This window comes from Polypterus senegalus, chromosome 17 (assembly GCF_016835505.1).
Source record: "Polypterus senegalus isolate Bchr_013 chromosome 17, ASM1683550v1, whole genome shotgun sequence".
In the NCBI taxonomy this organism is placed as follows: domain Eukaryota; kingdom Metazoa; phylum Chordata; class Cladistia; order Polypteriformes; family Polypteridae; genus Polypterus; species Polypterus senegalus.
The window spans coordinates 98,148,087-98,172,126 of NC_053170.1; the positions used below are offsets into that span (position 1 = coordinate 98,148,087).

Genomic DNA, 24,040 nt, shown 5'->3' on the forward strand with positions numbered 1-24,040 from the left:
GCTTGAAACCGGCTTGATTAGGATGGTCTGGTCCTGCTGTTCACACTTCACCAAACAGTGCTTGCCATTCCCCAAGGGTGGTCCGACTTCCTCCTGGCACGTTACCTTCCCAGTGGGAGATGTTTCACAAAAGTGTCACTTACAAAGACAGAGCAGGCCGTCAGATCACAAGTTCTGGTCACCCGAGGCTGACCATAAGCAACGCTTTGTCAAGAGGTTGGCGTCGCTATTAAGCTAATCGGACATTCACTGGCAACAGGCTTGTCTCCCACCAACTTTAGTGGACCCCTTACTTTACACAGGTGTTCTGCAAGAGTGGCTGCCCTGTTAGGTTGGGCCAGTCATACCCTTCTAGAAATGCCATCTGTCACTGGTCAGGCTGCTCACCTGCCATGGCCATGTGAATTATTTTGTGAAGGTGTTGCCCAGAGAGACTCGCGTATGTCATGTCTTTCAAACAGAATCCGTAGCATACTGACAAATGACTCGCGGGGATGGTGATGGTGATGGTGGTGATGTACCACTCAAGTTTTATTAACTCACCAGGGTCCCCATTGGTGCTCATCTTATGAGGGGGTCTTCCCTTTTGGTGATTTGAGCGAGATGGTCCATGCTGGTGGGTATTGGAGGGTCCCCCTCATCGTGACCCACTGGTTGAGAAGCATTGTCTCAAGTAAAAGATTTTATCTCCTGCTCCTTTTTCTTGCCTTTGCCCGTGAGTCCTGCCCCCTAACGTCTGTGTCAGAACGGTCACACGTACCACATGCCTAGCACCCTCATACTACCAAGGCAAGCAGATGCACAAAATATTGGCAGCCATGAAAACCACACAAAAAAAGTTATAAATTACATGATATGCAAAAATAACAATTAATAAAGCATAAGAAATATTCCAAAGGACTCCAAATGTTCTCCCCTAGTCACCTGGCAACAGGCCACATCAAGATTCACTCCCAGGGTCACACAAGCGAGACCCCACCAATGCTAAAAATGACACCTGGCTATTTAGCTATCAACTGGTAGGTCAGATCAGCCGCCGCAGAACATTCAAGTTCTCCCCAAGTGAGAGCTGTGGAACTCCTGGGTGGGAGTAGAAGCAAGTCACCTGTGGTGGGCACAGCCAAATGCAGAGCCCGGACCCACACTTGACCGAACTCGCTGGTGGGCAGGGAGGGCTCCACAGTTCATTTGCTCTGTCGGGGGGCCAGAAGCTTTTTTTTTTTTTGTGTCGCAATCCTCGCTTACTGTTCACTGAGCGAGAAGAAGGAAACATTTAGACAACACAATAGAAAGGAGACGAGCGAGAGACCCGCGGTGACCCTGAACTGGAGCGACACCACTGGCAGCGGATGACTGACTGAAGGTTCGGTGTGAGAGTCGGTCCTCGTGCAAGCCTCCTCTCGTCTGAGATGTCCGCACCGACATGCCAGCACTTGTGTGATGACTGCATAAATCATCATTTGGCTGACGGTGAGATATTCCAAAAAGTAGACAATCAATCCTGACAGAGCCCATTAATCTGGCATTGGATGTGAAAGGTGACTGAGTGCTGCATTCGCAGATCTAAATTACCTCACAGGTTGCAGAAAAGTTGGAATTACAGATCTTGGCACAAGACATTAAAAAAGGCGAGCATTTGGATCAATGGCATCTGCCTTTGTGGTACCACCTGGGTGGCATCTGTTGTAACGTTTGAACATCTCCTCTTAAAGGTAAAGGAATGTTGGGGCCCTTTAGTGCTTCATTCACCATCTCTAGGGTCACTGGGGGTACCCGCTGATGCAGGCAGTGCTGAGGGCAAAGCACTTACTCACCTTCTCACATCCTGCACCCGAGTAGCTGAAACAAAGCTGCGGGCACAGAGAGAACGCACAGACTCCACACCGACAGTGCCCTCTGAAAGCCAACATAAGAATGGCACTCAAAACTTGTGCTCCTGTGGATGTTTTTCTCATTTCTGTAACATCTGACATTTTGGGTTGTTGTCTCCAAGATGAACAGCCATGCCGTCACACCGACTAATTCTTGTTCATTTCTGAAGCCAAGCTCAGGCCCCTTTTGCCCACTGTACCCAATTCATCCAGGATCGGGCTCTGCCAATTCATATGTAAAGAAAGAGCATCAGAAAGGGGTGGCATTTCTGGCTTTGAGTCGTTGCCTGCGGTTTGCCATTTTGCCTCTCTGACGCCATTCTGCTCGAGTGACGCACCAACTTCGTAAAAACTGTGTCGGCTTGCCACTTGACGTGTTTTTTATGCGCAGTGGGGCACTGAGACGTATGCCTTTAAAGGGGAAGACAGGGGTGTGGGTTTGATGACACAGCCCTGCTTTTTCGTTACCACACAGTTACTGAGACCCTCGGCCAGTATGTGACCACAGGCCCTCACACTCGTATCACAGTTTCTGCCATGTTGTGAAAGTCGAGCCTCGCTGTGAAGGAGAACCTTGAAGATTGGGTGACTAGCAGGATTTTCTAAGGTCAAGTGTCACATTTCTAGCATAGCAGGGAGCGCAGGACAGCTGGGAATCTCGATGGAGAAGTGAGGAGGGTCCGTGAAAGAATGCCATGCTGTGCACAGTCCGCTATTAAGCCTCGTTAGAAAGTTCTGCGTTGGCAAAGTCAGGGCAGCAGCGCGGTCACCTTTCTGTTGTACGTTATTATGTGCTTTGTAAAGTCCCCTGTGATTGTCGCCAAGGCCATTTTGATGGCTTATTTTCCTCTGGTTGAGAAGTTAAATGGAACCAAGACAAATAAATAAACGGACCCCCTGGAAGTATCCGTGTGCAGATTCCATTTATTCTTAAAACTCCGCAGATGTCCTGCGGTTGGCATGTTGGACTCGTGATTAGAGCTGATGCCACCTGTCTGGTCAGTGTTGACATGGAGTTTGCCCCCGTCTCCCACACTGTAAAGACACTCCGTGTTGACCTGGCATGAGTGATGCATGTATGTCCCACTGGACCGGTGCCTGCCATGTTCATGCCCTGCACCCAGTACTCATGGATACACTCAATGCACCATCACGGGATAATTCAAACCAACGACCGCTTTGTGGTATAATCAGCACTTCAATGTGTGCCAGTCTGCTGGTACCTCAGATTGTAAACCCAAATTCTACATCAAATACCTATTTTTAAAGTCGTATAACATCTAAATAAAGTTTTTTTACTGAGACTTTATTTAAACTTGATGAAACAGCCTTACTGATGTTATGCCTATCGCTTTTTTTTGATTGGCTAATGAGAAAAAGAAGGTGGGAGGAGTCTGGTTTTGGGGCAGCAGGTATGTATGATGGCATCAAGGTTGAGAGATTAAGTGAACGGGAGAGTGGCAGTAGGGATGAAGATGCCTCTGATGAGGGCGAGGAAGGTGAGTGTGCCACACCGCGCGTGGACAGCGGAACGAGTGAAGGCTGCGAGATACCCAAGTGAAGTGCTCGTCTGTGCGTGTGTGTGAGGGAGGACACAAGTCAAATGTGCCAATTTCAGGTATGACACTGGCACCTGGCGTTGTATGTAAGTTTAAGACTGAAATAGTCAGGAAAAAAAAAAAAGGCCCAACGCTGCACACAGGTGTGTCTCTCGTTGTCAAAACACGTGCTGACGCTTTTCTGCCGAAATGGATTCTACGGCGGGTATTCGCCTCTCTTGACCTGTTAAAACTAACGGCTTCTCTCGTCGTGTCTTTCTCTGCCTCTCTCACGCCGCCTCCACCAAGCAGACACAGCACAAGACTTTCTCCCATTTTGCTTTCCTGTTTCCATCAACTCACCGATTCTGGCAGAACTGCACAGCACTCTGGGTAATAGTCCTAAAAAGGTGGGCTGTCACACACATAAAGACGTGACCTTTAAGTACACCAGCATAGAACCACACTGCCTGTTTCCTTTTACTTGCACGGACTTGACGTGTCAAAGGAATGTCATCCTGTTAACAGGACCAACTGGTGTGTCACCCACTCCAGGCTCTTGAGACCCCCTAAATGTAGTCTGAGCAGGTTTGGTACATTGATGAACGAACAGACTTATGGCACTGAGAGCCATCCGTGCAGCACCTTTGTGGAGCTGTCGCTGTACGCCGTCCGGGCTGGCACCTGAGCTCTGTCACAAGTTGGCCGCCTCCGGAGGGATCTGCGTTTGTGTATAAGCGATAAATCCTGAAGTGGGCCGTGATCTCTTCTTAGCATTCATGCTGCCACCTAGTAGATGCCAGCCGCCCTCGGTGAGTGACTTTAACCCAGCTGTACACCTTCTAGCCAGTGGTGTGAAGGCTGGCAGCTCCTCTCCATGAAGGAGTCGACAAGCCCCAGTCTGAGAAGCACTAAGAGTCTGCCCAGTCATTCAGACTCGGCCCTTAATTATCCAGTAATAACTGGGGCGCTTACGCTCTGAGACTCTGCCAATGGCGTGGTGACAATCTGTGAAGCCTGGCGTAGTGTGCGGACACATGAAGTCAAAGTGGCTTTCTGTAAGGACAGATGTAGCTGGGGAACTGGACCAGCGGCTAACCAGCTTGTTTGCTGCTCTCACACACAAGAATTTTGCTCGGTGCCCTCCTCGGCTCGTCTCCACCATTAACAGCCCGTCTTCCTTCCTTGCCAAACACTGACTGGTGCACTTGCACACGTCCGCGGCTCGTTTCATGCGTCTGAAGGCCTTTCCATGTTTCATTAAACTCTGTGTGTGTGTGTGTGTGTGTATTTAGGCTGAGCTCACTTGCTGCTCACTGGGATGCACTCTTGGTTTTGTCCTGACTGGCCTCAAGTCCTCGGTTTGTAGGCTAATGTAACTTTTTCTCTGTTGACTCGTTTTACCTTTAGAGTGCCCGTTTGTATGTGGGCACACCCAGATGCCACCCACACTTTCACCTAACGGCTCTGCTCTCCGGACTCCCATTTTATTTCCAGATCTTTGATTCTGCTGCCTCTACTTTCCCATTCTTTGTCCTCCCACCTGCTACTTGACAAATCTCTTAGAGTTCCACGCTTACATAGATTTTTATTTTTACTTCTGCTGCCATCTTGCACTCCCGTTTTGCTTTAAGACTTTGAGGGGGCCGCACTGCTTCTGTAGGCCTGCCCATCTGATGTCATGGTCTTGTTATAATTAGTGATATTTATGTCTGGTTTTATGCAAGTTACTGAAGACTTTGAACGCCTTCACTTTCTGCGCCCTTTATTTTGTCATAAATTTCACTGTAAATGGATACATTTGCCGTTTCTGTCCATCTGCACTCAATACCTCGTAATGAGAAAGTGGAAACGTCTTATTAGAAAGGTGTGCACATTTATTTAAAATCAAAACTGAAATCCTTCATTCAGTACTTGGCAGAGTCGTCTTGGTAAGTCTCCTCAAGCTTTGCACACCTGGACTGGGGCAGTGGATCCCATTGTTCCTGGCAGAGCCCTTCAAGCTCCGTTAGATTGGGTGGGAAGCGTCTGCCAGTGGCCATCTTCGGGTCTCTCCACTTGTGTTCCATGGGGTTTGAGACTGGGCCACTCAGAGACTTGTCCCGAAGCCACGTCAGCATTGTCTTGGCTGTATGCTTCAGGCCATTGAGCTGTTGCCCCAGTCTGTGGTGGCCTGCACTCCTGGAGCAGGTTTTCTTCAAGGTCCTCCCTGTCCCATAGCATGATGTGGCCCCCACCATACTCCACCAACTCCAGGCCTAGTCTTCACCCCATAGAGTGCTTGGTGTTCTGCCCAGAAATCAATTTTCTTGGTGCCATCCTTAAGTGTCCTGTAGGTGTCATTTGGCAAACTCCAACCAGGTGTGACTGACTCTACCATTAACACCTGATGGATGGAGTGCTGCCAAGATGGCCGTCATTCCGACTTGTTCTTCCATCTTAGTACAGAACTTCTGAAGATTTGTTAGAGTGACCATTGGGTTGTTGGTCACCACCCTGACCAAGGCCCTGGTTAGATGGACAACTTAAGGAAGATTCATGGTGGCTTCAAACTCCTTCCATTTGACGATTCTTGAGGCCGCTGTGCTTCTGCGAATACTCACAGCTTTAGAAATGGCGTGACCCCCTTGCCCTGACCTACATGCATGTTTGATGGCGGAGGGCTACAGGGAGCTCATTTGACTTCATGGATTGGTTTTTGCCCTGACATGCAGTGTCAGCTGTGGTGCCTTCTATACACAGGTATGCCTGCCAGTCGCCAGTCGGTTGGGCTTCACCCAAGTTCTGGACCCGTCTCAAGAAAACGGGAGCCACCCGAGCACAGTCTGGAGTGCCACAGCACTGAACGCTTACTGAAATGTGTGAGAGCTTTTGATTTTGAATAAATGTACAGAGCTTTCTGAAAGCAGGGTCTCACTTTGTTAGTTTACGGGTACTGAGTGTAGATTTGTGGGCGGAAATGACCAATGTATCCACTTAACATGAAGAAAGTGACGGGGTCCACTGGGGGTCTGTCTGCTGTTATACGGCCATGCTGCCCCCTCACCGATGTGTCTGCTGGCTCTGATCGGCGCCCCCCGGCTGTTCTCCTGTCTCCATGGCTTTTCCTCCTGGGTGGGTTGATGGGTGATTTCAAACTGGGCCCCCACGTGAGGCCTTGTGTGCGTATTGGTGGGCCCTGCCATGGATGGGCGACCTGTCTGTTGCCGTTTCTTGCCTTGTGCCCAGAGCTGCAGCATTAGCTGAATTAAGGAGGTCTCTGAACTTTGTTTTTGTTTTACATTTTCACTTTGAAGGTTGCTTGCGTTTTCTGACACGGTTGTCTTCATTCATCGCTTCGGCTGCGGTGACACTTTGTCATTTCCAGACGCACACATGCATGTGACGTCATGGTGGCTCTCTTTATGAGGACAAGCTGCGCAGTAAAACGACTTGCGTATTTTCTAATAAGCTGCGGTCAGAGGGCCCTCCTTGTAAATATAATACACACGTCTGTGTCGTTTTACTGTCATATTTAGGTGAATGACTGACTTTTGCGTTTGTCTCATGCCTGCCACTCTGGGGTGCTGACTTGCACTCCTGCTGACTTCTCTCAACATTTTTTTTCTCCTCGAAAACAAAACTCTAAAACCGTGTTGGCTCACGTCCTTTAATGAAAAGAGCTAAGTAGCTGTAACAGTTGGCATTAGCCTGATGCCAGGGCGCTGCCTGCCAATCTACTGCGCACATCACATTTTATTCAAACGTTTAAAAAGCCTTGACATTTGATGCCAAGTTAAGGATCTTCCTACCATCGCCACTTTGCTGCTGTCAACTTTCTATGACCAGCATATGCTTTGTCAGCCCCGGGACTGGCCAGTGCCATCGTTCCCAGTAATGCACCCTAATAAAAGGCACCGCCAAAAACGTCTCTGTGATATGGCTTAGTGGTGACTGTGACTATGGTGGATGCTACTCAGTTGTGTGCCAGGCCCTGCCAGTTGCCCATGTGGTTTTTTTGTGCAGACTGTGCCAATGTTCAGCGAGTGAAGCAGAAACTGAAGCGACATGGTGACTGTGGCTGGGGTCAGGCTGCCCTGGGCCTGGCTGTTCGGATCAGCATGTTGACCTGACATCTGTCACCAGGACAAGCTGCTACAGAGCAATGTGACTTAAACAGCTAAGATGGCAGCATCTCCCTCAATGATGGCGCTGCCTTTCTCCAGACTTGGCCTTTTCTGGTGTTCACTTTCCGTTTCATTTCGCTGTGACTCGGTGGTCTCCAGCGGTTCTTTTGAGAGTTACACGAACTAGTGAGGCCTCATGTGGAGTACCGGGCTGCTAACAAAGACATGGCAGTGCTGGAGAAAGTCCAGAGACGAGCAACATGGCTGAGTTGGGCCTGAGAGACTGAAGGAGCTGAACCTTCTCAGGTTAAGAGGTGACCAGACTGAAATGTTTGAATATTGTGGACCCAAACTCTGCAACACGGCTGGAGACTTGAGGGCAGAATTCACACAAGCTGCAGAAAGTTTTTTTCTTTGTGCAGAGAAGCACAGACAAGTTGTTTGGTGGAGAGGAGGACATTAGGGGCCTTTAAATCTCAACTCGGTTATAATGGACAAGCCTTGGAAAATCAGATGGACGAGCTTACTGTTGTGAACGGCCAGTCTGTCCTAATGTGCAGGCCCATCCTCGTGTCCCATTAGACTGCTGTTGTCCCCCTTTGCTGAAGCCAAATTGTTTTCTTCTCCCCGACTCGCTTCTCCTTTTGCAGCCAGTGGTCTTGGAATTGGATTTGATGAGGAGTGTTTGGGTCAGAAATGACCGAGGGTATCTGTTTCAGTTGTGTTACTGCTCGACAGTTTTGACGTGGCTGTCATTCATAGGCAGAGAGTCCTTCCTGTTTGCAGTCATCAGGTTGAGATTCCCACCGTCCTTTCATTCATCCGTCCATCTGTCCCCCTTCCATTAAGGGTCTCCAAACCAAAGCCCACACTGAGTAAGTTTGAATCAGACCAGTGAATGTGAACACTTGGAGAAAGTGAAGGCCAGAGCAGGAGTGAAATCCAGTAGATGTTCTGGGTCTGCCTTGCCTCGCCTTGTGGAGCGGAGCGGAGCAGACTGCCACACGTCCGGTTACTGCAGGGCGGGTAGAATTAGCCCCTCATACTTAAGTCTGCTGTGTGTTGACTTGTGTATTCAGTAAAAACAGACGCACAAAGTCGCCAGGGTTCAAATTTCACATTTAAAGGAATGCATGAAAACAGTTTTCCAAATGTACGCCTGTAAGGGCGACTTTAACACCACAAGAGTCTAATTTTGCACCAGAGATTTTTCTGTGCTGAAGTGGGCACAGGGCTCAAGGCAGGGGACAAGAGTAGGCAGAATCATCAGGTTCTCAGTCACTTCTCCCTCTTACAGTATAATACAGTTTATTTCTGTAGAGCCCAGAATCACACAAGGAGTGCCACAGTGGGCTTTCACAGGCCCTGCCTCTTGACAGACCCCCAGCCTTGACTCTCTAAGAACACAAGGAAAACTCCTAGTAGGGGAAAAAATGGGAGAAACCTCGGGAAAGGCAGTTCAAAGAGAGACCCCTTTACAGGTAGGCTGGGTGTGCAGTGGGTGTCAAAAAAAAAAAGTGGATTAAATACAACACAATCCACAGAACACCAGTCATCCTCAATCTTGGGTGGGTCGGTCGGTCTGTCTGTCTGCCCATAAGACGAGGCTACAGCCTGAAGATCACCAAAGTGACACTGCTGAAGAAAGACAAACTCACTTAGCTGCTGATAGACAAGCGAGGTGAGCACATCAGCAAAACGAAACCTCAGAGGAGAGGAGAGAGAAGCTCACAGAATCCATGGTTTCTAGGAGCCACCGCAAGTGCAATATAATATTTCTATTATATACTGTAAGTACAGAGCAGAGTTCAACAGTAAAGGCCTCCTACCAGGGCCCTTCTTCCACAGTCCCTCTGTTTAGCTAGGAGGGGGTCTCGTTGCTCCTATTTTCTCCCATTTAAGAATTATGAAGGCTGCGGTGCTCTTAACTCTTTCAGGACGGATGTCGACTTTTGTCGAAATTTAGTAATAGAAAACAGTAATTCGCTGTAACCCGCGACAAAAACTTGCAGTTACGTTTGCTAGAAGGAAGGTTAGCGTTTGTTGATTGGACCTCGATACCCTGCGCCAGCAGGAGCAGCGAGGAGCAGACAAACCTCTATGGCATCGACAACGGGTCGAGAGACCAACACCAGTGTGTATTGTCGCTGAATTAGATTCTGACTTCTTGGATCCTGATTTTGATGCAAGGGATCTGGAGATGAAGATCGATAGTGAAAGTGAGCTACTCGCATCAGCTGATCGTGGTGCTGAACACATTCACATAGCTGATGGGCCTACGGTAACATTCTCCTGGGAGGACCGACACAGGACAGGCCCCAACAGCATCCACAGCATGCAGCCACACAGTTCGTCGATGTGTGTGTGAAACCTTTTCTTTTTGTGCTATCCAGAAAAATTTGTTTTTTGCAAAAAAATATTCAGCCCCCAAAGAGAAGAAGCTCCGGTGTCTTCCCCGGGTCTGCACCCTGACACAATGCTGTCCTCTCCTGTCCCCCATTCTATAGACAGGGGTGTGTGTGTCTTTACTAATCACTCTGATCCATTGAAGGGACCACCGGTGGACCCTAAACAAGGAGTACAAACCTCTCGGTTAGTACTGGGCGATATGACGATATGTATTGTGGGGACGATAGAAAAGTGTCTATCGTCCTATTTCTCTTCTGTCGTTTCTAACCTAATTTTATCAATTACTAAATAAAATATTGCATTAAATAGGCTATGACCAATGTATGATAATGTCTTGTCGCTATGCAATGCATACTCTACCCTTTATATAAGTGATAATCAAGAATAAAAATGAACTTTTTCGCAAAGAAACTCCGTCTTGTGGTTTTGCGACAAGACGCTTTACGTTGTTGCGACATGCTTTACGCTAGTTAACTCGTGAGTGCTTAAACATGGAGACGCAAGAGGTTAAAGATGAATGCCCGGAGTCGCAACAAACTGAAACTGCTATGCAGGCAGCAGCCCAAGAAGTACTTTTACCGAAACGTGGGGGTACGTCAGTGATTTGGTTGCATTTTGGCTTCAAGAGCTCTGACACGGAGCAGAAGACAGTTATGTGCAAACTCTGCCAAAAGACTGTTTCCGCGCCCGACGCTAACACAACAAACCTCTTTTACCACTTGAAGGTCCACGAAAAAGAATACGGTGAGAATCGAAGAAATGCGACGTAAAGAAAGTTGTGAAACAGCCCGGGCAAGTGGCGATAAAAAATATAGCCAGCCTAAAATTAAAGAGTCTTTCATAAAAAGCACACCGCTTGAAAAAACGTCCCAGCGCCATAAAGAAATCACATGTGCCATCTTGCATTACATTTGTAAAGGCATGACCCCCGTGTATGCAGTTGAGAAGGGTAGCTTCCGAGACCTCGTCAAAGTCCTTGACCCGAGGTACGTTATGCCCAGTCGTAAGCACTTCAGTAAAGTCGAGTTGCCTCGCTTATATAACGCATGCCGGGCCCAAGTAGAGAAGGATGTTCGCAGTGTGGTCCATTATGCTTTGACAACTGACCTGTGGACGAGCAGAGCTACGCAGCCCTACATGAGCGTAACCATCCATTACATCAGCAAAGACTGGATCCTCTGTGCTCGCTGTTTACAGACTGCGTACTTTCCAGATGACCACACGGAGCCATGATAGCCCAAGGTGCGTTACTCGTGCAGTAATTTGTATGAGGTACTTTTAGTTTACTGTACTGTCATTTTTACTGTAGTAATTCCGAGAAAGACCCCCTAATAAAGTATTTATCTATCTATAAATTTGACAGTGTCATTTTTCTACTTTTACAAAGTAGCCTTTTATGTTTGCACTTTTATTCATGGCTAATGCCTTAAACAGTGTTATGTTCAACTCTGATATTTACTTTTGATACTTTATTTTGGTTTGCAAACTTTGCACTACAAGGTTGAAAAATGTTTTGTGTTTATTTTTTATAATTGAGTGCTTTTCTGCTCAGAAACTTGAAAGGGTTGTGCACTTTAATTTTTTTTTTTTTAATAAAGTTTATTTTGATAATACTATTTAAATAACTATGATGTGGATAAAAAAAATGTGAAGGCTACTGTAGCTCTACCTCCACCACATCTGTTGTCAGTTGATACATTTATATTGCTAAACTAAAATGTATTTTTCTCATTTGTGACAGTTCAGTTAAATGTCACTTCAAAATAAAGTTGCAAAAAAAAGTATGCAATGATATTTTTGTCAAACTTTTCAGAGAATAACTGAAAACGTACTTTATTGTGGGTGGTATATCGTGATATATATCGTTATTGTGATATAAAATAATCCATATCGTGATATATGATTTTTCCATATCGCCCAGCACTACTCTCGGTGATGAGCAGCAGAATGGGGTGCACCAGAGCTCTAAATACTTGAGTGTCAGTGTGAGGTTGAGGTTTTTTATTTTTAATAAATTTACAAAAATTTCAAAAATTCTGTTTTTGCTCTGTAATTCTGGGGTATTGTGTTGCACGATTTGGCGGGGGGAGGGGTGAATGAATTTGTGACAAAAGTAACAAAAGTGAACGGTTTGATTAACGTGTGTGTGTGTGTGTGTGTGTGTGTGTGTGTGTAGAGACGTCCAGTTGTGTTATTTCTATCAGTCTATACATGTCTCCTAACTAAAACACACACACACACACACACACACACTTAATGTAATAGCCTGATGTGAATGTGTCATCTGCCTATTTCTGTATTCCAGGAGACCACCAGTGGCCCACCCAGTTGATGTCCCAGTCCGGTAGGATTTCTTTCTGTCTATTCACTGTTGTGACGTGCTGTGTGATGTGTAGTCTTGGAGGAGTTTAAGGGTGGGGCTGGCTGCCTCCCATACAGAATTGGACATGTCTACTAAACCCTGCTCCCGCCCGGGACGGTGGATCATCTCTGGGACTAAAGCGAATGGCGTCAAAACGACGTGGCCCACGCCTGTGATGTGAAGAGGACACCAGAGGAGGCTGGGATAAACACAGCTTTGAATGATGTTACTTCTTGATAATTGCAGAAGACATCAGATAAAACTGTGCTTATCCTTGCTGACAACTCAGGGGTCTAGTCACGCCCTCAAGTTCCACTCTGTCTAGGATGCTTGTGACGTTGCTCTGGGGAAAGTGTGTGTGTGTGTGTTTGTCTGTGTGTACGCACGTGTGCATCAAAATGAAATGTTGATGAAATTAAAACAGAGTAACTGTGTTAATAATAACTGCCTTGATAACTGACAGATGGGTTGTTTCTTTGGAAAGCTGCAGGTGACTTTGCTGCTCCATTCAGCAGCCCTCAGGACACCCTGGGCCACTGGGTCTCACCTGTAACAGCTGATTTGTCACACCAGGCTGCACTCCGGTGCTGGGATCGCGTTGCTCTTAATTATTTATGATGGCTCTGCATTGAAGCTGAACTAACCCTTTAAGTGGCTTCTGAAGGTTTAGGTGAACTAGGAGTCCCTGGCACCGCACCACACCTCGCCTACTCGGTCGTCTAGTGGCCAACACACAGACGAGAGGTGTGCATTCAGGGCTCGTGTGCCAGGCGCTGGGGGGCACACAGCTGGTTGCAGATGGAAAATTAGCCGATTTCACTCTCAAATCCCCTAACCCAACCCCACCCCATTCCTGACTCCCAATCTCTCGCTTTTGCTCATTCTTTTAATTTCAAGGATGTTTTCCATTAGCATTAAAGGAAATGTCATGTGCAGCAAGCAATCAAGTCAAATGGTTTGTGGACTGCGCCCGTGTTGGCAGGGGATCAATTTCAGAGCATTTTTATGTATTTTCTACTGACGGCATGTCTGTCTTTTGTGCTACTTGGGAATTAATTAACTGCCGATAAATCCAGTGTAATGATGATTGGAAAATAGCTGACGGAACATGAGATCCGCTATTAGGCTAACGGGATTTGTGGCTCCTGAACACCATGAAGCGTTTTAGGAGTGGCACCACAGTATTTGCCCATTTCGAGGCTCCACCACCTACAACGATGAGCCGGACCGTCGGCAAAAGCTGTCCCCCTAACCCACCTGTCCAGCTAGTTGTTAGTCCTAAGCTGCGGCCCCTCTACGCTGGAACGAGACCACACACATCCAACATTATACCCGTCTCCGCCCTTCCTGAAGGTCACACATATTTATTGACACCCACTTGTCATCTCCAGAGTTGACCCCATTATGCTAAGCCTCATAAATCAGGCCGCTTAGGCTGGGTAGGCAGCTCAAAGGCAGACCTCCTCGATCATTTCATCTCATTTTATAGACCCTTCTCGCTGATTTGATTTAGTCCTTCTGCAGCGTGCAAATGTTCATTAAACCAAAGACCTGACAGGCCGTGAGCGCTAGGCAGGGGTCAGAGCATTCTGGGCCACTGAAAAACAGTCGTGGGGGTAAAGTTCTAACCTAACTGTTGAACCTCCAGTGTTTAAATGGAATCTCTGGGATATGGTAAACGCTAAGAGGACATTCGCTTGTCTGGTTGCAGGCAGGCTGCAAGCCTTTTTGCCAATATGGTGGAGAAGGCTGAGCTAGGCAGCCACACAAATTCTATATAGCCGACAGTTGGGTGGGAGACACCCGACTAACCCACGAAGGGCTGACGTTATAGCAAGAGAGCACACAGCTCCCTAAGGAGAACATGCAAACCAAGTGTCTTCTGACCAGTCATCAAAGGGGTCCGCAGACCACAACTCAGTCTGCTGCGTGAATACGGAATCGCCTGAAAACCAGGTAGCCGTGTCTGTGAGAAGGGCTGGTGAACGTACAAGTTACAGTCTAAGGTGTATAGGAAGAGGGGGCACAGCGGCCAACCGTACAAAAAACCCATACACGCCCTGATGTAGAGGTGGTGGTCCAAACTGGCACTGCATACTGTATGCACACGTGTTACTCTCGCAGCCATCAGTTCAGAGCCATGGATAGATGGCGATCAGGGCATTGTGAACCACCACAGCAGCCCACCCCGAGGGTCTTAAAGGTGCTTTTATCAGTCGTACCACATATTCAGATCAGAGGTCTGAGCACACATTTGGAGGGGACCACCGTCTACAGCGTTCATTAGGATAAACAGTGGAAAGCAAACATAAAATGGAGACTGTCAATCCACACAAAGACTCTTAAGCAACATGCAATAATCTCCAAAGGTAATGTGTGTGTGTGTGTGAAAAATTAAAAATATTTTAATAGTAATTAAAAAGACAGACACATTATACTGTGTAATATTGTAGGGAAGCCCACAGAGACCAGTAAGGCTCTATAATAACAATACTCACACGGCAACACAATCACAAACTCCCATAATAATGAAAGTCGCTATAAAGGACGTATCGGAGTCTAAAGCTGGGCCGTGTTTATCCTTCAAGTATCGCAACAGAAAACGGAATCGCAGATTGGCAACTCTACTGGTGGGCAGGAAAAACCAAAATGACCTCGCAGTTCATTATTTGAACTTCACAGTTAGCCATGGATGTGGCGTTTGAATAATCAGAATGACGGCCCACCGTTTAAGGAGATCCACATGAGAGGAGTTTGGGAAAGCCTTGGGCGTTGCAGGCCGTCATTACCTTGGATGGCAATTGCTGGTGATGGAGGAGCGAGAGTCCAAAGTTTGCCGCCGTTAAAGCTTATAACCTGGAATGGGACAGCAAGAAAAGATGACTCGCGTCACAAGGTCAAAGTCGGCCTCTTATTTACAATGCAATGGAATAAAAAACCCACCCATCTACACGTATGACACCACAGGTATATTCACACACGTTACACAGGGAGGGATCCAGAATTGTTCAAAATGACCCTTTAGTATAACACTTGGAGCGATTTTCCCTTTGAGATCCACTCGGCCCAGCGCCTCGTATTTTGTTTTTGTGTCTCCAGCCGGCTGTGGTTTTTTGTTTGTTTGTTTTTTTCCCCACAGCAGCAAATTCTTTTTTCCCCTTCAGTCTTAATTAAAATTTTGGGGACAAAGGGAGCAAAATCTGGTGAATGGTTTGGGTGGGACGCAACAACCACACTGGTCAAGAACTCTCTGACGCGAGCAGGTGTGTGATGGTGTGAGGTCCAGTGTTGAGTGCGTCACACTTTCAAAGAGACCTCGCAGCAGTTCAGTGAAACGTCCACAGGGAACAAAGCACTTTATGAACAAGTCCATCAACGCCGGAAAACGCGATGATCAGGGTCTCGTTGAAAATCTACGACTGTGCATGGAAGGAAAACAATTTTAAAAAAACAGCCAAGTGCAATCAACAGATCTAGAATAAACGCCCAAAACACACACTTGATCAACTGTGCATGGCACTCGGCAGACTGTAGGCATACTTGACAACTCTGCCCCCTCCTGCTCTGCTGACTGACTGCCCCCTCCGTGTGTGTCTGTCTACGTAAACACACCGACTTGAGTGTCACCACTTACATGGTATAGGCTGGTAGACTCACACACGCTAAACTATTTAGTGCAACTCGGTGCCACCGCAGGCCACAGTTTATCCCAGCAGCACCAGGGTGCATGGCCAGAAGCTGCACTGATCTGCAGGGTGCCAGTCACTCACACTGATGCCCATTTAGAGTCCCCACTGCTGAGACTCCCTGCAGCTTTGTAATGAATTAAGCAGGCTTAGAAAATGGCTGACTGGCGTGGGCTCATGTCCGACCCATCTTCATAAAAGACACTGTGCCCACTGTACCCCAGCACACATCCTAGCGGTCCCATGTGTAAGAACACGTTCCATACAGGCAGAGCAACCGGCACCTGGATCTGTGAGGAGACCCACACCTAATATAGAGAGGGACCCTCACAAAAGACCCAGAGTTGTGTGAACACAAAAGGTGCCCATCTCTGCCCAGATCCTCCGTAAGACCCCAACTTCAACAAGTGAGTCGTCGAAGGTGCCTGCTGGTGTGTGAAACAGCAGTGCACAGATATGTGGGGTCTTCTTACGACCCCAGAGAAGCCACAGTTGTGTCAGTGCTACATACGCACCAGCAGGACCCTGTGCTAAGCCCCCCAACCATGTAACCAGACTAGTGCATGGCAGATGATGGGCTAAAGCAGACGCGCCTGGCCTCTGTAGGCTCAAGAAGCCTCGACTTTATTATTATTTCTGGCTTTTGAATGTGGGCGTTCCATTAATTGCAAGCTGTGGGTGATTTCTGCACCAATCAGCTCTACGTGCAGCGCATTCACTTTCTTATTTACAAACCCCCTTGACTGACTTGAAAATTATGGCCTGTATGGCAGGGCTCTCCATCAAGGGAAAATAATTCTTTCATGCAATGTTTGACTAACACTAAGAAGCGGAGTTAAAGCCATAAATCCGTGAAGCCTTTCGACCAAAGAGAGAGTTTCCCGGTGAGTCACATTTACTTGCAGACAAATAAAGACGAGAAGAAAAGGAGTCGAGGGCGGCAGAGAAGGCCCAGGCAGGGCTGGTGTGGACAGAAGGTGGCGCCTCAACCTGCTCTGGGACGACTTCAGCGGGTTCAAATGTCTCTGCTGGCCTATTCACAAACTAGCAAAGCTCTTTTATTTATTGCAGTCTACTCTAACGTTCTACCAAGCATTTCTAAAAGGGTGTCTGCATTTTGATTTATTCTACATACCGATTACGCCACCACTCAGGACTCGCTCTGTGTCCTGTCCAGGAGATGATGACGAGTCATAGTGGTAGTGTGGTGTCGCCTCATGTTAAGAGTTATTGGACATAAGCGGTGTGCTCCAGTATGTCACTGGTTGATGGGCCATCTCCTGCATCTGTGGGTTTGCCCAAGTCTGTAGGGTGAAGTTTAGTTTCTGTACCAGTCACGTCAGTAATGGATGCAAAATATGTTGTGTATCTGAGTACGTGTGATGTTAACTTTATAGCTCCCTGTATTCTCAATACATTAAAGCAACGCTACCTAAAGTCAGTGTAGCCAGTGGAGGTGTTGTGAACAGTAAGGAGGTGTAGGCCTGTTCAGAGGGAGCCTCAACCCAAGGCAGCCTGTCCCGAACTACTGTCTGTAGGCAGTTCAGGCCCAAAATGAGGAACTGGCCTTAAAGTTTCAAAACAAAAAAAGTCACAAATGTCTTACAAGGGAGAGAAACCTGTAGAGACCACCCAAAACACAAAGTCTTTAGTAGGAGGAAAAGGACAATAGAATTTGCCAAATAAAGAACAAGTCCCAAAACGTACTCCAAAGAGTACAAGGCAACAACACGAGCAAAGAATCCGGAAACAGCAAACGAAAAGCAAGACGCGAAACAGCGAGACCCACTGCTAGACCCCGCGGCAGTGATGTCAGCGTGGCCCCGCCTCCTGGAGCTCCGCCCACAGAGTACAGGACGTGGAGAGACAACTTGTAAATATTAGAAGGTACACCAACATAATGGAAATAACAGCAACATTTATTTCTATAGCACGTTTTTATACAAATGACGGCGCTCAAAGTGCTTTACAAGAGGAAGAAAGAAAAAATATATATAAATAAGGTTAGGCAACACTAATTAATAAAGAATAAAGGATGGCTCAGATGGTCAGGGAGAACAGAAAAAAAAAAAACTCCAAAGGGCTGGAGAACAAAAAACCAAAATCTGCAGGGGTTCTGAGGCCACGAGACCACCCAGCCCAAATCCCACTAGGCATTCTACCTCATATGAATGATCTCAGTCAGTCCTCAGGGCTTTCAGGCTTCACGTAGAAGAATGAGATGATGCTGGTCGTGGTGTAATCCATCAATGGAGGAGGGACAGCACGGTGCCCTGATCAGGTGGTGGGGGCGCAGATCACCAGCACAGAAAAGTGGAAAAAGAACAGCAGAGAAAGTAGGGGTTAGTATGGATTGGGGAGCCATGAAAAACCAAAGAGAATTCAATACATGTACAGAATATCAGGGTTACACTAAAATGAAGCTCTGAGAAAGCCATGTTTAAGTAATGAGCTTTTAGCAGTTGTTTCAAGAGCTCCACCATATTAGCCTGGCGACTTTCTATCAGTAAACTCATATTCCAGATTTGAGGTACACAACAGCAGAAGGCCGACTGCCCGCCTCACCGCTTCTTTAAAGTTTAGCTCTTGGAATCCCAAGGAGACCCTCATTTGAAGATCTGAGGTTACGATTTGGAGTGGAAGGTGACGGGCATTCAGAGATACAGGATGGAGCAGATGACGGAAGGCTTTGTAAACCAAAGTCAATTCTAAATGGCACAGGTAACCAATGTAACGACGCTCAGACTGGTGTGATGGGCTCGGATTTTCTTTTCCTAGTTAAGATTCTGGTGACTCCATTCTGTACCAGTTACAATCGATTGATGTCTTTTTTGGGTGGTCCTGAGAGGAGTGCGTTACAGTAATCTAGTCGACTGAAAACAAAAGTGTGAACTCATTTTCAGCATCTTGCAAAGTTATAAGGGATCTAACTTTTGCTATATTCCTTAAGTCAAAAAATGACATAAAGAGATGAAAAATGACTCAAAAACAACATAAAACCGCAATAAAACAGGAAACACATCCAAGCTATGGAACAACCCTGGCTGTAGCGGACCCGGAGGCTCATGTGGGTATGAAAACGGGCACTGCCTGCCAGACTAGCCATGCCCTTCAGAACAGGAATACTGCTACAGGAGACTTCAGTTTGTGATTTTTAATAAGTTTGCATCCCTTTCTGAAAACATCTTTACTTGGTCATTAGGGGTTATTGAGGGGCAGAAATGTTGAATTTCTCATTGTAAAATTAAATCTACTACACAATAAAGTGTGCAGAAAGTGAAAAGGTCTGAATACTTTCTGAATCCACCCTACGTCAAGGGATGTTCTATCCCAGCTGTAGGTGGCGCTAGTGAGACTGCATTGGAGCACCGCATGTAACTCTGACTTGACAAAGCAGCACTAGAAAGTGTCCCGTGAAGAGCAAAGCAGTGCGGACTAAAGGGTGTGTTCAACTCTGACCATCGTTAGTCTTGAGCCTGCCTGGGGGTCTAATGAGGGGATTCACAATTTGAAAAGGCACCACAGTGAACTGGATTTGCCAGAATTATTTCAGTGGAATAGTGAATCACAAATGAATGGGTGCCAGAAAGCACTTCTTTACACAAAGGATCATGGGAAATCTACACTCAACTGTCTAGTCATAGAAGTGAAGCTGAGACCCTTTCAGAAGTACCTTGAGATGTTGCAGCAACTTTGCCAGTAAGTAGCAAGACAAGCCTGAAGGAGCAAATGGCATCCTCTTGTTTGTGGGATGGACACTTTCAGCTGTCTGTTGATTTCGGACCACCAAACAAGCATGGCGCCTTTTCCAGCCTAATGTATGCATGTGTGACATATGCCAGTGTCCGGTGAGCTTTGGACAAAATGCACTTTCAAGTCCCGAGTTCTGCTTAGACTGCGCTCCCGCTCCCGTAGTGGATTTGATTGTCAGGGTCACTGTTGGCTACAATGGTCCACGACGCTCTTCGTTGAAAGACCTGCAGTCAACTTGGGGACATTACAGAGTGGGTGACGCCTCAGGCTGGCACGGATTTCAGTCACCTGCATAAATATTCTGTTGAATTATTGATGCGGACCACCAGAGGTATAAGCGCCCCATGGGGGGCTGTGGAATCCGCTTACGTTGGGAGCCGCAGGGAAAAAGTTTGAAGTAAACAACAGGGAGTTAGGACAGAAGAAAACACAGGGACAGAGCTTGTGACAACTACTTGGTTCTCTTTTCAACCTGCTCCTTGCTTTTGTTGTGGTTTTGTTCCTCAGATCAGCTGCCCCATGAAAGGGTTAACAAAGATGTCACAAAGTGCTCTGGCCTTGTGGGTTTTGCTTTTGTTTTTTTAATCTTGATGACAATGCCATTTGAGTTAAACCTGAAAAGTACAGTAGAGGTAGATGAAGCCCGGTATGAAATGCGGGTGCTGCGGAGTATTGTTGAGGGGTCTCAGTTAAAGTGCCTCATCAGGGCCAGGATGAAGGTGAGGTCAGTTCTGGACTGACAGACAGGTCTGGGGACCACTGGCTACACTTTATTGTTAGGTTTTGCCAAGAATGGTGAGTTTTCTTTCAGTTGCCCCAAGGCTCAGTGTGCCAGTTAAAATGCCTGCTTGAGTCGACCAGCTGCGCGGTGTTCCTATCAATTCCTTCTCAACACTCCAAACCCAATTGCTTCTGTTTGCCCGGCCCTTCCTAACTCACTGGAATGAGAAAGCCCCCCACATGTGATATTGAGCTCCAGTTATGCAAGATGTTGAGCGTTTTGGGGTCCAACCCCTATTTTTGGCCCAGTAGACTCCCCACTAAAACCCCTTATTTGTTGGCCATTTCTGGACCCTATTTTGTGCAGGAAATGCAGGCTTTATGGTAAAGAGTAAACCAGCAGGGGTCTTCAGCACAAATTATCAGAAGGGGGATACAAGAGGTCAAACTTTGAAAATGAACAATACAGGAACGTGGAATGACATTGTCTGCTATTTCCAGGTTGGTGGTCATGAGTGTGATCATATTTTTGATGTTTGGTTCTTTACTGGTGGTCTCTGCCCTCCAAGAACGACTCTCAGAAGGTTAAAAATGGCAAATTTCAAACATATGGGGTATGACTTCCAAGGTCAGCGATTACAGAATGGGATGTGATTTTTGATCTTTTACTGGGGGTCTAGCCCTCTACGGACCTCCATCAGAGGGTGGAAAATTACAAATACCTTTTGCAATGAAGAATATTTCGACATTAAACATTTATATTGAGGCACCCATTTAAAATATTTCAAACCGTTGATGCTCGTTTATTATGTGCTGTAAATCATTGCATTTCTTGTGAATCTGGCCGCCTGACGCTCATTCAGACTTTGCATTTGTGGCTTTAGCACGGGATCTGAAAAAGCCCCTTGGCGTGAACACAACTCCGGTGCCACAGTGCCATTGACACCCTTCTCAGAAACTTTCCTCTAAACCCTGGAGTTCCCTTGCTGAGGGTCTCAGTCTGTCGGCAGCACCAAGAGGACCACATCACGTGACCCACAATGCATTAGTGATGTAACATTTTATTAAAAAGCGAGAGTGTTTTCCATATTGGAAATACCAAGTGCTCCCCTGGCGATGCGCCGTCGGTAGGAGAGGCTTATGGGATCAGTGCTGCCTCGGGCCGTCGAGGTAATTCTGCACCAGCGTAAATGTTTCTTTAAATTATTAATGCCATTCTCACAGGTGCGAGGGCTTTAGGGGTCACTCGCTAAAGGCGGCTTATCTGTTCATATTGTGAGGCACTGGAAAAGTTTTAAATAAAATGTGGTGGGCTTGTACACTCCAAGGAGGACAGACCTGGGAGCAAGTCAGTGCGGTGAAAGCCATTGGCGGTCCGCAAACGGGGACGAGGTGTGTGGCAGTGGAGGTCAGTGGACGTGAAGGCAGTCGTGTGCTCTCAGCACTTACCGTTGTCTCGTCAGCAACGTCCCCCTGAGTGGTTAACTCCTCTGCTGCAATGATCCATCCCGTCAAATCAATGGAGGCCACGATATCTTAGTGTGTCCACAGCCATGTTGGTTTATTGTTAACCCGGCTCATCTGCCTAAGCCTGCTAAGAGGAACTTAAATATTTAATCAGGGCCGTCAAAGAGAAAGCAGTAATCTCACAGTCTGCCTTGGCCTCCTCCAGTCCCATCCTGCGCGGCGGGTGGGTGAACAAAGCATAAGACCACTCGGCCAGTCCTGCTGATTGGCGCTTCTTAATGTGGTCTCGTTTTGTGAGAGAAAAACTGGCAATTCATACAGAAGAACGAAAATGGCTTGACGTGTAAGCATGTCGGAGATTCTTAGGCCAACAACATTCTTAGTTCTGCAACTCAAAAGTGCTTTACAACAAGTCCGAGAAAAAGTTGTAAGGAGAAGCCAAACGAGTTAGGAATTACATGAACAAGAATGATCGATCTACCAGAAGGAGCAGATAAGAAGTAAGGAATACGCAGCACAGGTCTACAAGGCCCAGAGAGAGTCGACTCCTTGTATAGAAACTCAAATGATACGTCTGAAGAAAACAAAGAGGTGCCATTAAATAAATAAATAAACGGGTTCAAGGCCAAAAGACCACTCGGCCCCCACTAGGCAAAGCCTGGGCCAGCGTTTTGTTACAACACCAGATGTCCCAACCCCTAAGGTAAGCGTGCAAATGAAATGAGGTGGCGGCCCGTCGTTTACTCGTCTTTGTGCCGACCGGTCGCCTTGTTCATTGGCCCCCGTTACTAATGAGATGAAGCCCCACCAGTCTTTAGAGTGTTGCCGCCTCGCCCATGGATGCCGGTACCCGTACCCCTCCTTCCGGCCAGTTGATTTCCTTCCCTCCTGGTTTAATAAGAGTGTCAGGTGACAGAAGTGACGCACAGTCAGCAGACCCTCGCCTTCGCACAACTCGTTCCTCAGGTTTGTGTCGTATTTTTATAGTTGTGAGCATTTCTCAGTTTCGTGGTAGACGTGTAGCCTCGTTTCACAGTTACCTGCTCCTTTTGGCGGGCTACTCGCTCTCAGGATACTCATAATTAGTTATTATTATTAGTTATAATTCATTGGATATTATTTTTACATGAAAGGTAAACTCCTATTTCCTGGAAGGTCAGACGTGTGAAGCCCCGGCCCTCCCGTCTGGACCCGCTGGTCGAAGTAACAACACTGGAGCCGGATTGTGTCTCGTTGTGGCCCACCTGGGGACCCACCCTAATGCTAATCTATGTATGTCGTGACTTGCTGAGTGGTGGTGTAGGTGGGGGGCCTACAATGCTGTTAAGACGGCCCTGGTTGGCACCTCGCCTCTTTAATAATCACTGCATTGGGTCTTTTAAGAATTTGTTACATGTCAGATTATCGGAGGTCCCGTATACACTTGCAGATAAGTCGGGACTTGATTTTACTGTACGAGTTCTGGTATTTTATAATGTCAGTCGTATAAGTCGAATGCAGAAAACTCACTATTGGTCCGAGATTGATATCCTGAGAGAGGAAACACGGGGCACATGACCTATTTTACCTATGTGGGTGCGCCAGCGCTCTGTATCAGTGGGTGCTCCTCACCCCCCTCTCTCTCCGTCTATTGTGCCACCTGACCACACTGTAATACCCCAACTATTCTGAAGCGACGTTTGCCCCGATTTGTGTTTTTTGTATCTCACACCCTCCTACTCCTTTATCGTAAGAGCATCCCTTATCTACGATGGAGCGTTCGATCAGAAGAAAATATAAAACTGGTTTTAAATTAAAAGTCATTGAAGTAGCAAAAGAAACTGGTAACTGCGCTGCTGCCACAAAATTCAATGCGTCTGAGGAACTGATCCGAGATTGGAGGAGGCAAGAAGATATAAAAATAAAAAAAATGGAAGTGTCGCATTTTTGAACGGCCGTATAAGTCGGGGTCTGATTTTAGGATCAATTTTTCGGGTTTCAACTCGCGACTTATACGTGAGTGTATACGGTAACTACAAATTGCTTATCATCAGACATTGGCCCAGTCCTCCCTTTGTTAGCCATTGTGGGTGTTTTTATTGTAACGTTCTTTATTTTGTAGCACAGACACTGCTTGTCAGATACTCTG

General features: G+C 46.9%; 1 protein-coding gene and 1 long non-coding RNA gene across 4 annotated transcripts in view; one reads left to right on the forward strand and one right to left on the reverse strand.

The window, feature by feature from the left end:
- LOC120517656 (protein shisa-6) overlaps window positions 1–24,040 on the forward strand; it is a 196,250-nt gene that overhangs the window by 158,448 nt on the left and 13,762 nt on the right. For all 3 annotated transcript variants that reach the window (XM_039740087.1, XM_039740086.1, XM_039740088.1), the window contains exon 5: window positions 12,230–12,268. In XM_039740087.1, the coding sequence (XP_039596021.1) occupies window positions 12,230–12,268 (39 nt within the window). The remainder of the gene's footprint in view (window positions 1–12,229; window positions 12,269–24,040) is intronic.
- Window positions 18,106–24,040, reverse strand: part of LOC120517658 — a 35,978-nt gene continuing 30,043 nt past the window's right edge. The window contains exon 3 of the long non-coding RNA XR_005631075.1: window positions 18,106–18,245. This is a non-coding gene — a long non-coding RNA (uncharacterized LOC120517658). The remainder of the gene's footprint in view (window positions 18,246–24,040) is intronic.